Raw genomic sequence first — 14,602 nt, forward strand, 5'->3', positions numbered from 1 at the left:
CTCCGTCCGCCCCGCCTCCTCGCCCTCCAGCCGGCCCCGCCCTCGCACTCACCCCTCCCCCGCTCCCGCCTCACTTCCCCGGCAATCTCCTCGCGCTCCCGGCCCGGCACGCGCGCTGCGCCCGGCCGCCGCTGCCGCCGCCGTCGCCGCCGCCACCGCCGCCGCCGCCGCGGCCGCCGCGGCGGAGCGTTTCTCCGCGGTGCCTGGCTTCCAGCTTCGGGCCGGAACCGGAAGTCTGGGGGGCGGGGCCGGCGGAGGCCAGGGGACCGAAAACGCGGCCGAGCCCGGAGCCCGGAGCCGGAGCCGGAGCCAGAGCCTGGACCAGAACTTGGCCGCCGCTTGCACCGCTGCCGCCGCCGCCGCCCGCTGCTCCTTCCCTGCGCCACAGCTGCCTCGGCCGGCACGGCCCCGAGCTCGGCCGCCACTGGTCCGTGGACTTTGGGTGTCCGGGTTGAAGGTCGGTCCGGACGTCGGACCCAGCTCGGTTCCCGGACTGTCCGGGCGGCAGCGGACGCCACCGCCGCCGCCTCCTCGTCGCCTCAGCCTGGCGTTTTGTTCCGAGAGACCCGAGAGGCGAGCGGAGCTGACAGTGATTTTGACAGTGATTTAAACCCGCTTTTGTTGTTGTTGGCTTTTCGTTGTTTGGTTTTGTGTGTTGTGCGTGTGTGTGGCGGTTTTTCCCCCGTGGTGCCTTTTTTTTTTTTTTTTATTGTTGTGCTCTCTTTCCGCCCCCCCCCTTTTTTTTCTTTTTCTTAACCCCGTGAACGTTTTTTTGGTCGGGGCTTCCGAATATGTTTTATGACGGTTGATTTTACACCAGGAGGTTTGTCTCCGAGGAAGACCCAGGGAACTGGATATCTAGCGAGAACTTCCTACGGATTCCCCGGCGCCTCGGGAAAATGGGAGCTGCTGCAAAGTTGGCGTTTGCCGTCTTTCTTATCTCTTGTTCTTCAGGTAGGTGCATGGAGAGCGGCGCGGCGGGGCTGCTGCTTGCCGCTGCTGCCGCCGCCGCTGCTGCTGGCGGCCGCGGTTGTTGTTGGCCGCGGTTGTTGTTGGGTCGGCGAGCTCCAGTGGAGCCGGGGGACGTTTTCCCCGACCCGGAGCCCCTCGGCTGCGACCCCCCAGGTCTGATTGTGATCTGGAAATCTCCATGAATTTTTCTCGTTTTGAGTTAGGTTGGCGAACTGATAAGAGTGACTGCTCTGTTGTGGAAGTGAGAAAGTCATGGTTTGTGGCCGTAACATTGGATGACAGCGCTGGTCGGGTTGCAGTTAAGCCACAAATACCACAAGTGACAATCTATGCAAAGGTTTGAGACCTGAAAGGCGTTTTCCAAAATGTCATTTAGTGTAGCATTCTCCAAAATAAGGGTGTTTTATTTTAATCGTCTTTTAATTAGTGCTTCACCAGTGACTATCACGACAGAGATCTAGCCAGTTATTACTTAATTTTGACCGTGAGAAACAATGCATCATATCAGCAATTTCATCTGGGTCTTCCCTTACGTTTTCTTCAACTTTACTGTCCAGCAGTGTTAAAAATAGTTGTAGTTGTTGTTGTTGGAGTATTAACAATAACCCAGTGCAGAAGAGGTATGCCGCTGTGTGTTGGTAATGTGCTGGCTTTCAACCACCATTTATGTGCTCTTTTCTGGCATAGATTTTGCTTACCTACGGAATACTTATTTTAAACGCGTTGTATTGAAGCATTGTTTTTGGTTTAGAGCAGCCATTTGAGATTGTTCATACTGTCAAATACATTATAGTCATAAAATAGGTTTTGGCCCAACGTTGGAAGAATAATTTGGTCCTTTTATATTGGAAATTTTGATTTTTGTGAGAACGTTCTATGCTTGCAACCAGTGGTTGGAAAACTGTCTAGTCTTTTGTATTTGAAATTCTGTAAATGAATACAATCTAGCTCAAAGGTGTGCAAATGTACATAACAGGAGAGTTAGTATGATAGATGAAACAATTTTAAAGTCGCAATGGATCTGTTTATCATAAAATTAAATATTCAATTACTAGGTTGTGAGAGAGAATTATAGGGGGGGGAACGAATTGACAGGTTTCATGGCCATGTCTTTATCTCGTTTGCTACAGGGAAATTAGAGGGTGTTAGTCTTTTCTTTGTGTACCTCTGTGGGGTGTGTGTGTGTGTGTGTGTGTGTGTGTGTGTGTGTCCATCCTCCCAACCCCCTCTTTTAATAGAATCTTTTGTAATGTATAGAATTTTGCTGAATGGTACATTTCCTTGTGGTTAATAAATGGATAAAGTCTAGTCTTATGTCTGTGGTGGTATTGATCAGTTCCGGGTGGGCTAAATGTGTTGTGAAATGGCGATCATTGCCAGAGATTAACCAAAGAATCATGTCTGTTTAAATGGAAGAAGGAACATGCTTAAGGCATGCTGACAGTTCTTTTTGTGCACGGTTTGGGGAGGAAGATAAACAATGGTGTCTGTGAAATGAATGAATACCTTGATAACATTAAACCTCTTGCTTTTGTGACATGACTTAACTGTGTAGTTTTTATTTTTCCGGTAGTACTCTCTCTCCTGTGTTCCTGTATGTTCTGGTTGGTGAACTCCTCTTTTTCATATCCCTTTCTCTGATCTCCTGCCCTTGAGGAGGAGGGGCATCATGGCTACTGACCAAGGAATTGTGGACATTATTCCCTCCCAAACCCACCTGAGTCACACTAATTGGTGAAGGAGGTTATTCTTGAGCAGTCTCAAGGTATTACTTCTGGAAAAGCAGGCTGTCGCTACAGATCTTACAGCTTCCTCTGCTTGGTTTAGAAGTAAAGAGAATCGAGCATTAGTTTTTTGTAGGATTATTTTCCGTGGGCCAGGAGATTAATGGCTAAAATTTTGAAATACAGTAATTTTCTTGCTATAGAGCATATACATATATAGCACGCAGAATTACATAAAACTGATAATAAATATTGTTGCATAGTTTTTTTTCCAAATCCTAGTTGAACTAAAATATAATTCTGTTGAAGATAATTGAAATCATCTTAAAGACTTTAATCCATATTTATGTATGAAGATTTTTAGTACTTAAAATATCTGATTTTTTAAAAGGCTTTTGTTATGAATCAAATGCACTCTAAAAGATTATTATATTTCTTTTCCTAATTGATTTTTCTATGTAATATGTAATCTGGCATGCTGGAAGCATGAGAATGGCTATTTTTATGAGAATTTAAAAATTTCTCAAGTTGTCGGTTTTTGTTCCTGGATACTTGATTTCTTTTTTTTTAAGCGAATGAAAAATGGTAGTAAAGAGCTGTTGTATTTCAGGTTTTTAGGATGGATGTTTACTGTTTTCTTTAGTATTTTGCAGACTGATTTTTCAGTTTCCATCCCATGGTATGTATACTGGAGACTCTTTTTGCAGACTATTCCTGTAGGATATGGCCAAGTATGTAATTTCTTAATGTAATTCCAGGGGAAACATTTTTGAGTTTTGCCCTCATCCTCAAATGCCTACAGATTTCTTTTGTATTTGAATTTTTTCATTCTTCTTATCCTTCCTCAAATTTTGTTTTAAAACACAAATGTATTTCTTAGATTATTTTTGTTTGTTTTAAAGCATTGTGGCTAATTTGTATCTTTCTTCACCATTTGTTAAACTGTGAGTTTGATACTTGCTCTAGTACTTAGGTTTATCCTACCTAGAATGATGCAGCTATTGTGGTATTTGAGTTGCACTGAATAAGTTGAGAATTTGTTTGGATTTCTGTGGGAACTGGAGCAGTTTGGTCCATATATTTGATGAAATAAGAAATGGAAATAAAGTAATTATGTGCATTTCCTTTACTTCAGCTAGGCAATTGTGTGTGTGTGTGTGTGTGTGTGTGTGTGTGTGTGTGCGTGCGCGCGCAGCGCGTGCATGTGTTCATGTGCTCCTGTGTATGTTTCTGTGAGTGAGTATATGTGCGGTTGGAGGGAGAATTGGCAGTGCAGTGAATCTTCTGGGACTCGGCTGAACTTTGGCTAATAAGTGATAGTTATTAAATGCTTTGTTTTCTACAGGCAGAATTTCTTAAATGTAGTCCGTGAGCAAATTCAAATACAATATATTGGAACATCAAACTTCTCCCCCACCAATTCTTGTTGAATTTTTTTCTATTTATAAGCCAGTAGTTCTCAAGCTTGCGTGTCTTTTGCTCCCTGCCCCTGCACCTCTCCCCCAGGGAACATTTGAAGACATTTTTGGTTTTCACAACTCTGGAGGACGGTATGGCTGCTGCTAATCATCCCATAATGCACAGGACAGCCTTACACAGTAAAGAGTTATCTGGCTCAAAAGGTCAATAGTGTTGAGGTTGAGAAGCCTTATTTTAAACTCTTCATTTTTAAAAGTATTAGTATATTAGTAAAAAGGTCCTGCTTCCCACTCCCACAGTCAATCATCCAAATTTTACAAGGATATGCTATTGATCTTCAGGTGACTTTGTATTGAGAGCTTTCATCTTTTCATTATCTTTTAAAATTCGAATGATTATATTAGAAAAACAGACTGTAGGTGTACACATTATTTCATCTTAATGTACTTTAATAAAAATATTTTGCTGAGTTATGAATAAACTCTCCAAACCCATTGCTTTGCTATGATGGAGAGCCCATGAAGACTGTATATTCCTGAATAGGATGAATAATTGGTCAGAGTATCAGGTTTAATTATATTTGCTTTTGATCCAGTAGTCTCTTTGCTGTGATAATCATCTTTAAGGATATTTCCTTTTATCCTTATTAAAATCATTGTCTGGACTGTGTGGTGGCAGCAGGGTTGTGTGTGTGAGAGAGAGAAAGAGGGAGAGACAGATTAACATGGTACAGGAAAGTTTTCTAAGTTTCATGTGGAAGAACTATGTGCACTATTACATGTCCCTGAAAGGTTTCAAAGTATAAAATCAGGTTTTTTTAAAGGATATTATTTCTTTTTCTTTTCTTTTAGATAATTTTAATTTGAAGAAAGTTTTAAAGTGGTTTCCTAATTACATAATTTTCTGGAGAATCATTGGCTGGTTTTTGGTTATCATTAGGCTCGTTTAGGCTATACTAATTAATATTCTGTGATCTATCACAGACCCTTGTCCTTTTTAAGGTTAAAATTTGACCATAATTAATAAGTGCTTACCTTGTTTTGAACTCTGGTTTTAAGGAAGTGAACTCAGCCAGGATAAGAATTAAAGTGAAAAAGTGTAAGTAGCATTACACCATTGAAAGGAAAAATTCTGAAATCACTCCCACAGAAAGTATGCAAATAAGCCTCATACTGTCTTTGTAACAACCCTCTCCATACATATACATCTCTGGTACTACTGACATCTTCACCTTTTGGGTTCTACTGTTTCATGAGAAATAAAGCATAACTAAACCAAATGAGATTTTAATAATCTCTAAAGTTCTTTAGATTCTAAAACTATTTTGTTGCTCTTTTACTTTTGTAAGTAGTGTACTCTTATTTCTCATCTTTGGTGTCTCAAAAATCTGTGGTTATATTTGTCTTTTCATGCTCTCTTATGTTGCCACTTGACCTGCATGACCTGCATGGTTCCTCTTAGATAGTAAGTTAGGTAAGGTTAGCAGTGAATGATACTAGAGTCACTAGTACTCTTTCACTTTTTATTCCATATTCTATAACTTATAATTTCTTCCATTGCCTTTAATTATGTTTCCCTTTCCACTTTCTGCCTTCTTTGTTTATTCTTTTTTCCTTCTGTACTTCCCTGTATTGTAGCTTGCTTGTGGAACCTACTTGTTGCTTAGCATCAGAGGTAGCTCAAGAGGGCTCACACATGGTTTAAATGAAAACAGATTAAATTTAGAACGTTTGAGAATTGACCAGATAGTCTTTTCCATTGTTCTTTCATTTGTTGGTTTCTGGAATACCACACATACACTTGGGAGTAGCGTTATTCTTTTGGAATCAAATGGCTTCAACTGTAGATTGCTCTTACACTACCCCCCCCCCCCAACTTTTTTTGATGCGGGGAGGGGCAGAGGGAGGGCAGAGAGAGAATCTTATGTGGCGCCCAACACTGGGCTCCATCTCATGACCTGAGCAGAAATCAAGAGTCTATCACTTAACCCACTGAGCCACCCAGCACCCCACTCTTACTCCCTTTTTAATATTCTAGTTTTCTTGAACTCTTTGCTGTTTTCAAAAAGTCTACCTTTTGTTATTATTCATTCATCATCTCTGTTTAAGCCAAAATTTGACCAGACCAGGAAATATATTTATTGCCACACAGCTGGGACCATATCAGACTTCCTCTGTGGTAGATTTAATTTTGTTAGGTTATAATAGTCATGTCTAGGCAGAACACTGATTTCAAATTGACTACTGAACATGAAAGTTCCAGGAATAATGTATAGAGAAAGAAGAAGGAGAAGTCAAGAAGGTAAGAAAATAGATAGCAATTGACTTTCTGTCCTCCAACTGGATTTCTGTTAGTCACTTTCATATACCCAAATGCATCTAGTAGTCACATTTTGTTTAATGAAGGGTCTAAAGGGAATGCATTGTTTCTGAGGTTGGATTTTTAAAAACTGTTAGAATGGGGGACTTAAAGGAAAAAATTTGGAGGTTCTTATGGATACTGGACAAGAATGTGATCACAGTGGTCAGTAGACTTTGGTTCTGGTGTCATCACTGCCACTGTCTAGCTCATCTATCATTTTTCTTACCTGAATTATTATAGTACTTTTCTAGTTAAGATTAGGTCCCTGACACTACTTCCTCTTCCAGTCTGTCCACATTATGACTTCCAGATTGACCTCATTAAAAAATAAATCTAAACATGTCACTTCTGCTTTAAACATTTCACTGTGAGTCACCTTTAGAGCATAAAATCTAAAGTCTTAGAAAGGCATGTCCTTAGAATGGTGCTTTATCATTTGGTTCCTGCTTGTGTTCTCTAACCTCTTGGTATAGTGGCTAAGAAGATGGGCTCTGGAGTTAGACTTCCCTGGTTTACATCCTGGCTTCATGGTTTAACCTTGGGCAAATCACTTCACCTTTTGTGCTTCAGTTTTATCATCTATAAAATGGGGATATTAATAGTGACTACCTCAGAGAGTGCTTTGAAGATTAAATATCACATAAATACTAGGTATTCTGCTGGGCTTCTCCTTAGCGTGAGTCCTATATTCCAGCTATACAAACCTGACTTGCAGTTTTTTGAATGTGTTGTCCTTTATTGTATATCAGTATGGTACCTTTGTATAGGTTAGTTCTTCCTCCTTTACCTGGCTCACTCCTTATTTTTAAGACTGGGAAGTATCACCTTTTTAGAAACAGTTTTTCTGCCACACAACCCAGATTGAGTTAGTTGCTTTCTATTCTTCTAAATGACCTTGATTCTAGTAATTACTGCAAATGTTTATTTACCTCTATACATGTTAGACTATGAGCTCTTAGAAGACATCTTCTCTTTATCTACAGACCCAGTCATAGAACCTGGCACACAATAGGTGCTGAGGAAATGTTTAGTGAATGAATGAAGTGAATTTTTTTCATTTCTGGACTGTGGGTTTTTCTTTTATGTATTAAAGCAATAAACTTGGATTAGATTATTTCTGAACTTTCTTCCTCCTCTAAAAGCTTTTTGATTTTATAATCTTAAGGTTAGAGTTTAGTGTATCCTTAAGTTCTGTTCATTTTTTTTTAAATGCTGTGTTTCTGATCCGTAGATTAAATCTTTTAATATAACTTGAATCACACAGGTTTAGAAGGCATTTTAGAGATCTTTAAGTTCTGTGGCTTTCAGCTTTTTTGATTGTAACCCATAGTAAGAAATACACATTGCATCATAACTCAGTTCCCATATACATAAATATGTATATATATCAGAAATAGAAGTTTTGTGAACTCTTACTGTGTGTAAGACTTTTATTTTTATATTCTGTTTCACTAAAAGAATTTTTTATTGTGATCCATTAATTAATTCAGTGATCAACTGATGGGTTCTAAACTCCTAAGAAATAGTGACCTAGTTCAGCAATCCCTTATTCTCTCTACCCAGTTCTCTGAGATGGAAGCTGCAAAGTAAACCTGTGCAGTGAAAAATATGTGTACTGAAAAATGTGCTCATTATTTAATCTATAATAGAGAATGTGTACTTAGGTACAGAATGTAGGGAAAACTGGTCCTGAAAGAACATGGACCTGCCCTGGCTGAGCTCTTCTCTCTTCTGGATTCTGTGGATAAATTAAGTATACACAAAGGTGCTAAAGAAAATTAGATTGTAATTTTGAAGAGTTCAGATTTTTCATGATTTAGGAAAGGCTTGCTGGAGGACATAGATCCTAATAATAGGGGAAAAAAATGTCTTGGCAGTGGTTGAGAGGGATTTTCATCTTAATAAAGAAAAGGCACAAAATAGGATCCAGGAACACAGAGAGCATTCGCCAGTAAACTTGACCATGGATGGAAGGCAAGTGGAGATGAAGGAATTTTGACTAAATCTGGGGAAGAGGTTTATGTGATGAGAAGATGTTTATAATTGCTTGAAGAAGTAAAACAATCTCATTTGAGGGGGTTAAATCGGAGGAAAAGTAATTAAAACTAAGAGAGATGCAGATATTGGTGGATGTCCCAAATGTATATATATGTAGAATGTAGGATAGAAGAGCAGTTTGAAGATTAAAGTAGGATGGTAGCGCTACTAAATAAAATTGGTAAAGAAATATCAAACCAGAAGAAAATAAGAAGCATTTTCATAACTAAAGAAATTCTACAGACAGATATAGATGTAGGCTATAAGCATGAATGAAAATAAAGACACAGATTTGGAAAAATAAGAGTACATAGAAAAGATGAGCACATGTAGTATTCTTTTATGGGGGCAGAGACACTATGATGAATATGACTTCATTGTGAAGTTAAAGAATTCTGAGCACTTGTGGCTCATTATGTTGTTTGTGTTTAAATAATGGTCAGATTACAGTAATCGCAATTATTGCTCATACTGGCCATCCAGATTACATTCTCTGAAATCTACATAAGGCATTTTCCTCATAGTAAATTAATTATACTGTTGTATAGAAGTAGATTTAGAAACTTTTTTGACTTGGTAGATGTTATTCATGTCTGAATCCTAAACCTTTTCAATACCGTTCTTTTGGACTAGATATAAGCACTTTTTTCTTTGGTTGACTATTTTCTTAGTAGCTATAGTCACATTGGGCATCATTTTATTCTCGAATTTGCTGAAGGAAATAAATGTAAAGCAATCAAATAATTATTAGAAGTTCCCATTAGGGAGTGGTTGCTTTTTAAAACATTTAAAAAAATGAACCATCTTTACATATTGTAATAAAAGTAAGCCTATCCATATATAAAACTTTGAAGAAGGAGTTTTCCTACTTATGATTAGTAACTTTACAATATATATTTTACAGAAAGAAACCTTTATTAGGAAAAATCTGTTGGTCTTCACATCTTTATGATTATACATGATCTTCTCATCTTTATGATTATACATGATCTTCACTTCTTTATGATTATATGTGATATATCAAGCTTCTTCCAAAGCATTATTTTAAGAGGAGGGGGCATGGGTAAATTATGAGATCTTGGCAAGTTTCTAAAACTCTTAATTTTTTAGATTTGTAAACCAAGATGTATTTAATGAAGTAATATGCCATATAACACAGTAGCTGGTTCATAGTAGATATTGCATACACATACTCATTTGTAACCTATCTTTAAGTCTCGTTATTAAGAATGTAGTGTATAAAACATTTAAAAATATAGATTCAGTTCTTGGGAGATATTTTTAAATTTGCTGGTAAATTACATATCAGTTTATGTGAAATAATATTCTGACTAAATGATTTAGCCAAAGAAAATATCAATATAGAGTGCCAAAAAGGAGCCAGGAAATATCTAGAACATTCAGATAAGATTTTTTTTTTTACAGAGTTCTTTAAGGTCTCGTTGTTGTAGCATGCATTAAAAGGAAACATTGGAGTAAATTTTCATTTCTATTTATTGGAATTTAAAATGTTTTCTTAGACAATTTCACTTAAAACTTAAGTGTTTTAAAATTTTTCATGTAGGGGCGCCTGGGTGGCTCAGTTGTTAAGCGTCTGCCTTCGGCTCAGGTCATGATCTCAGGGTCCTGGGATTGAGCCCCGCATCGGGCTCCCTGTTCGGCGGGAAGCCTGCTTCTCCCTCTCCCACTCCCCCTGTTTGTGTTCCCTCTCTCGCTGTCTTTCTGTCAAATAAATAAATAAAATCTTTAAAAAAATAAAAATAAAATTGTTCATGTAAAAGTAAAGTGTTGAAAGATTCTCAGGTCTGTTTTTGGTTAACAGCTAAAAGCTTTGAAAACATAATCATTCAAGTTTCGTGATCAGTATTTTAAATGTGATATAATAATGTCTTGGACTAAAACTTAAGAGTCTCATTCAAAGTCCTACTTTGCTACTTATTCTTCTTTGACCTCGGCAATCACTAAGACCTCACTTTACTCATCTTTAAATTACAGAGGATGAAATAAGTATTCATTTATTAACAAATGTTGAACTACATGCTAGACACTGCTAAGTGCTTAGGATGCAGCCGTGAACAAGACAGATATGATTATGCGCTTATGGAGCTTACAGTCTTAAAGTCAGTAGCCAAGTGAATAAAATAATTACAGATCGTCATATGAGTTCTGACAGAAGCAAACAGGGTACTCACAGGATAGCTATTGGCTTCACATCCATACCACAAATCTCTAGTTACTTAGCTTATCTACCTATTTATTGTGTGCACTTTCCACTACGGGAGTGTAAGCTCTAAGAGGGGTGTGTCACCTTTATCACAGTATCCTCTGGGGATAGCAGTTTCTGGCACAAAGTAGAAGCTCAATAAATGCCTGCCTGCCTGCTTGAAGAAGTGAATGCAGACTTGGGACTGGAGAGATAGACAGGGACCAGATCATGCAGGGCTTTGATCTAATGTGGGAAGGAGTTATAATAAAATCCAAAGGGCAGTGGGAAAGCGAAGAGTTTTAAGGAGGAGCTAAATCTGGGTTATATGTTAAAATCACTTGGGCAGCTATCTGGAGAATATATTGGAGGTATGTAGGAGTGAAGAGGTGAGAGTAGGAGGCTGTTACGTCAACCTAAACTAGAGAGACTCTCCAAGACCCCTTCTAGCTTTGAACATTCTCAGTATTCTAAAGCTTGCCTACACTTAACCAGTCTTCCTCTCAGATTTTCTTAGTCACCCCATATTTATCCTACTTATTATTTCTTAAAAAGAAATGGATAGGCTTATTGTGCACCTGAAAACTTTGAATACAACATCTCAAAAAAAAAAAAAAAACCTAAAAAAAGAGATAAAGAGATAATAAAATGCAGACCAGAGTTTATTGAATTTTTGTGGCAAGTTCCTATATTTAGATTTTGTGCATTTGCTAATTTATATTCTTATTTACTAAGCATTCCTATTTCTCTGTGAAACTTTACTCCTTTTCATATGCCTATTTTTTTCACAAGATCATCTCTTTATTTTAAACATGTAATGTATTGCTGGTACGGTTGAAAATTCAGAAGTAGAAACAGCATATTTTGTATCTTAATTCTTAGGAATTTGATATCTTTACAGGTTATCAAGGTCTTAAAGGCTGAAAGGATAGTTAATACTATGGGTTCTTATTTTTACTCAGGGCTATGGCCTCTAACTCTAAGTAGTCAGCTTGAATATTTTTATCTGTGAAAGATTTCAAGCCTGTACTGTTGGTAGGAGGGGGAGGTGGTGCTTGGCACAGGGAAATCAACTCTATATTGGCAGAAGTTCAGCAGAATCATCTCTGACTAGGAAAAACTGTATTATTACATAGAGATAAAACCAGAAGAGACATTAAACTTCACTGAATTTAAAAATATAATGGTGGCTGCCTCTTTTCATTTGGGTTCTCTCATTATGGAAACAGGTAAAGCTAACTATCTTTGGTAAGCCACTTTCCATAAAGAAGTGAGTTTCACCCTGTAAATATTATAGGCCATTTTATTTATTATTACCTTAAGTAAAGTAGTTCTAGAAAAATAACGCTTGCTAGGTTTTGTGTTCATTGGTACTGGAGTTTCATACTGCATTATTTGTGAATAGAATTTGCTAATTGTTTTTATTTAAGCTAAGACTTGAAATTACTTGTGCAAGTACACTTTAAAATGATATGGGGAGAAATGAAAAGTCAAAGTTAAAAGAGAATGATAAATAATAAGGGCAGTTGTGAGATATTAACTTATACAAGATGGGCAGGGCAATAGTAAAGCAATTTGGTTAGTAGGCATTTCGAAGTAGAATAAAACACCTTTCTTTGTGAGTGGGAAAATGATTAAATAGCTACTGATCATCCTTTTATTCTGCATAAATGTTACATAACAGATCTGACCAGCTGACTGGTATTTTTTTATTTTCTTTTTAAAATTCTTAAGTTTTTCTTTTTTTATTATCTTATTTTTTTTTTTTAAGATTTTATTTATTTGACGGGGCGGGGGGAGGTAGAGCACAGGCAGGAGGAGCAGCAGGCAGAGGGAGGGGGAGAAGCAGACTCCCAGCTGAGCAGGGAGCCCGATGTGGGGCTCGAACCTAGGACCCTGGGATCCTGACCTGAGCCAAAGGCAGATGCTTAACCGACTGAGCCACCCAGGCATGCCCTCTCTTATTTCTTTAGAGATACATAAACCTGGTTTGGGTGTTGAATTAAGAAATTCATTGCTAATTGTTTGTTGAAATGTAAATGGAGATTATCTATTAGCTGACAAGGCTAGAAATAATAGAAACGATTAAATTAGGAGGCTTTAACTGCTGAGAGGGCCTAACAGACGGTCAGGTACTGTTTTTTTCGAGTAACTACCTCTATCAGAATGATTTTTATGAGGAATAAGCCACTCAAACTGATCCTCACTTCAGAAAGATGGAGTAAAATTAAAAGATTAGGGTCAGAGAGGAAGAGTATTGGTTATACTTTTTTCTTTTTGAATCAGTGAAGGGTGGTTTTGATCTTTTATCCACAGATCTTTCACTATTGTAGCTGGAGAATAGCCCCACACTAAGAATTGTAATTCCTAATTAGCAACATGTATTTAGCAGCTTTGATTAAACAGTATTTTTAAATTAATATCTAGTCTTGTTTCTATGATAGGGAAAGATAACAGCGCACTAAGCCAGAGAGGAGAAGAAATCAGAAGAGCCTTGTCTGTTACGGATTATAGAATTTTCTACCATTGTCTGTTGTTGGCCAGTAAGGGCTAGTTAACAGAAATAAAAGCTAATCTTGTTGGTACAAATGTAGCTGTTGGTTAGAAAGAATGATTTTCTCAAAAACAAACAAATAGTGGTAAGAAAGTCCTTCATCTCAAATTCAGTGAAAGTAATTAATTATGCAGCTCTTGGACTGGTATAGTAGAAAGAGCAGACATTCTGTAGGGAGAAAACTTGGGTGTTGGGCCTTTTTTTTTTAACCATGGTGTGATAAACCATTTGAACTTGGGAAAATTCCATAACCTTAATTTCTTCATCTGTAAAGTGGAGTTTATAATATCTACCTGACAAAAGTACAGTGAGGATCAAAGGCTACATACATAAACACAAGCCCATTCACATATTCACTTGAAACTTTTTAAACTTTGAATTATTATTCCATATATTTTTAATCAATGCAGTGATTTTTTTTTAAGGAGATCAGTAGAATGCTAGGTTCAAGTGAACTGTAATAATAGTTCTAATTCAGACTTTGTGATTCTTCATCAGTAGACATTTATCTCTACATTGTGAAAAAGGGGTTAATTCTATAAACAACTGAATATACAGTAAAGTATTAGAAGAATGTCTGACCCTTACAGTGACCTTAAAGGCATTGCTTGATATAGCCTTTCTCCAGTCTCATCTTTTGCCATATTGGTTCCTCCAACAAACCAAATGCTTTTTATTCCTAGGAGCTTTTGTTTTCACTTGCCTTCTGTGAATACTTACGAGTTGGGAACCATATCTGACTTATTCACTGTAGTTTCCCCAGCATCTGACACATAAAAGGTGTTTAACCAATATTTGTGAATGAATGTTGAATGCTTTCAAATACTAAGGAGTTCACAAAGTTTTTTTGTAAAGGGCTAGATAGTAAATATTTTAGGCAATCTCTTTTGCAAGTATCAGCTCTGCCAGTTTTAACACAAAAGCATTATAAACAGTACATAAATGAATCAGTGTGACTGTGTTCTAATAAAACTTTATAGATACTGGAATTTGAATTTTATGTACTTTTCATGTGCCATAAAATATTCTTTTGACTTTTTTCAACAATTTAAAAATGTAAAAACTATTGTTTGGTGGCTGCAGGCTGGATTTGACCCAGAGGCAGTGGTTTAGCGGCCTCGAACAGAAGACATGGTATAAATAGCACCCCTCCTCCCGACATAGAACTATTTTATGTTTTAAAAACTTTGGAACCTAGGAAGAATTTTCTTATAGGATCATTGTCATATATGTTGGGTAAGTTCGCAGACTTTTTTTTTTTTTTTTTTTTTTTTTTTTACCTCCTGTGTTCTTTATTCCAGCAGTACAGCTTTGCCCCCCAGCAATAATACT

At 37.6% G+C, this 14,602-nt stretch overlaps 1 protein-coding gene across 3 annotated transcripts in view; it reads left to right on the forward strand.

Annotated features, from left to right (window-relative positions):
* The first annotated feature begins 243 nt into the window (after positions 1–243).
* Positions 244–14,602, forward strand: part of ACVR2A (activin A receptor type 2A) — an 85,207-nt gene continuing 70,848 nt past the window's right edge. Inside the window, exons 1-2 of one of the 3 annotated variants that reach the window (XM_036064773.2) lie at positions 244–573; positions 821–954. In XM_036064773.2, coding sequence (XP_035920666.1) covers positions 900–954 — 55 coding nt within the window. In that variant the 5' untranslated portion in view covers positions 244–573; positions 821–899. Of the gene's footprint in view, positions 955–14,602 lie in introns of all 3 variants that reach the window. The other 2 variants (XR_013447133.1, XM_036064774.2) reach the window with 2 other exon arrangements.

Source organism: Halichoerus grypus, chromosome 4 (assembly GCF_964656455.1).
Source record: "Halichoerus grypus chromosome 4, mHalGry1.hap1.1, whole genome shotgun sequence".
Lineage (NCBI taxonomy): Eukaryota > Metazoa > Chordata > Mammalia > Carnivora > Phocidae > Halichoerus > Halichoerus grypus.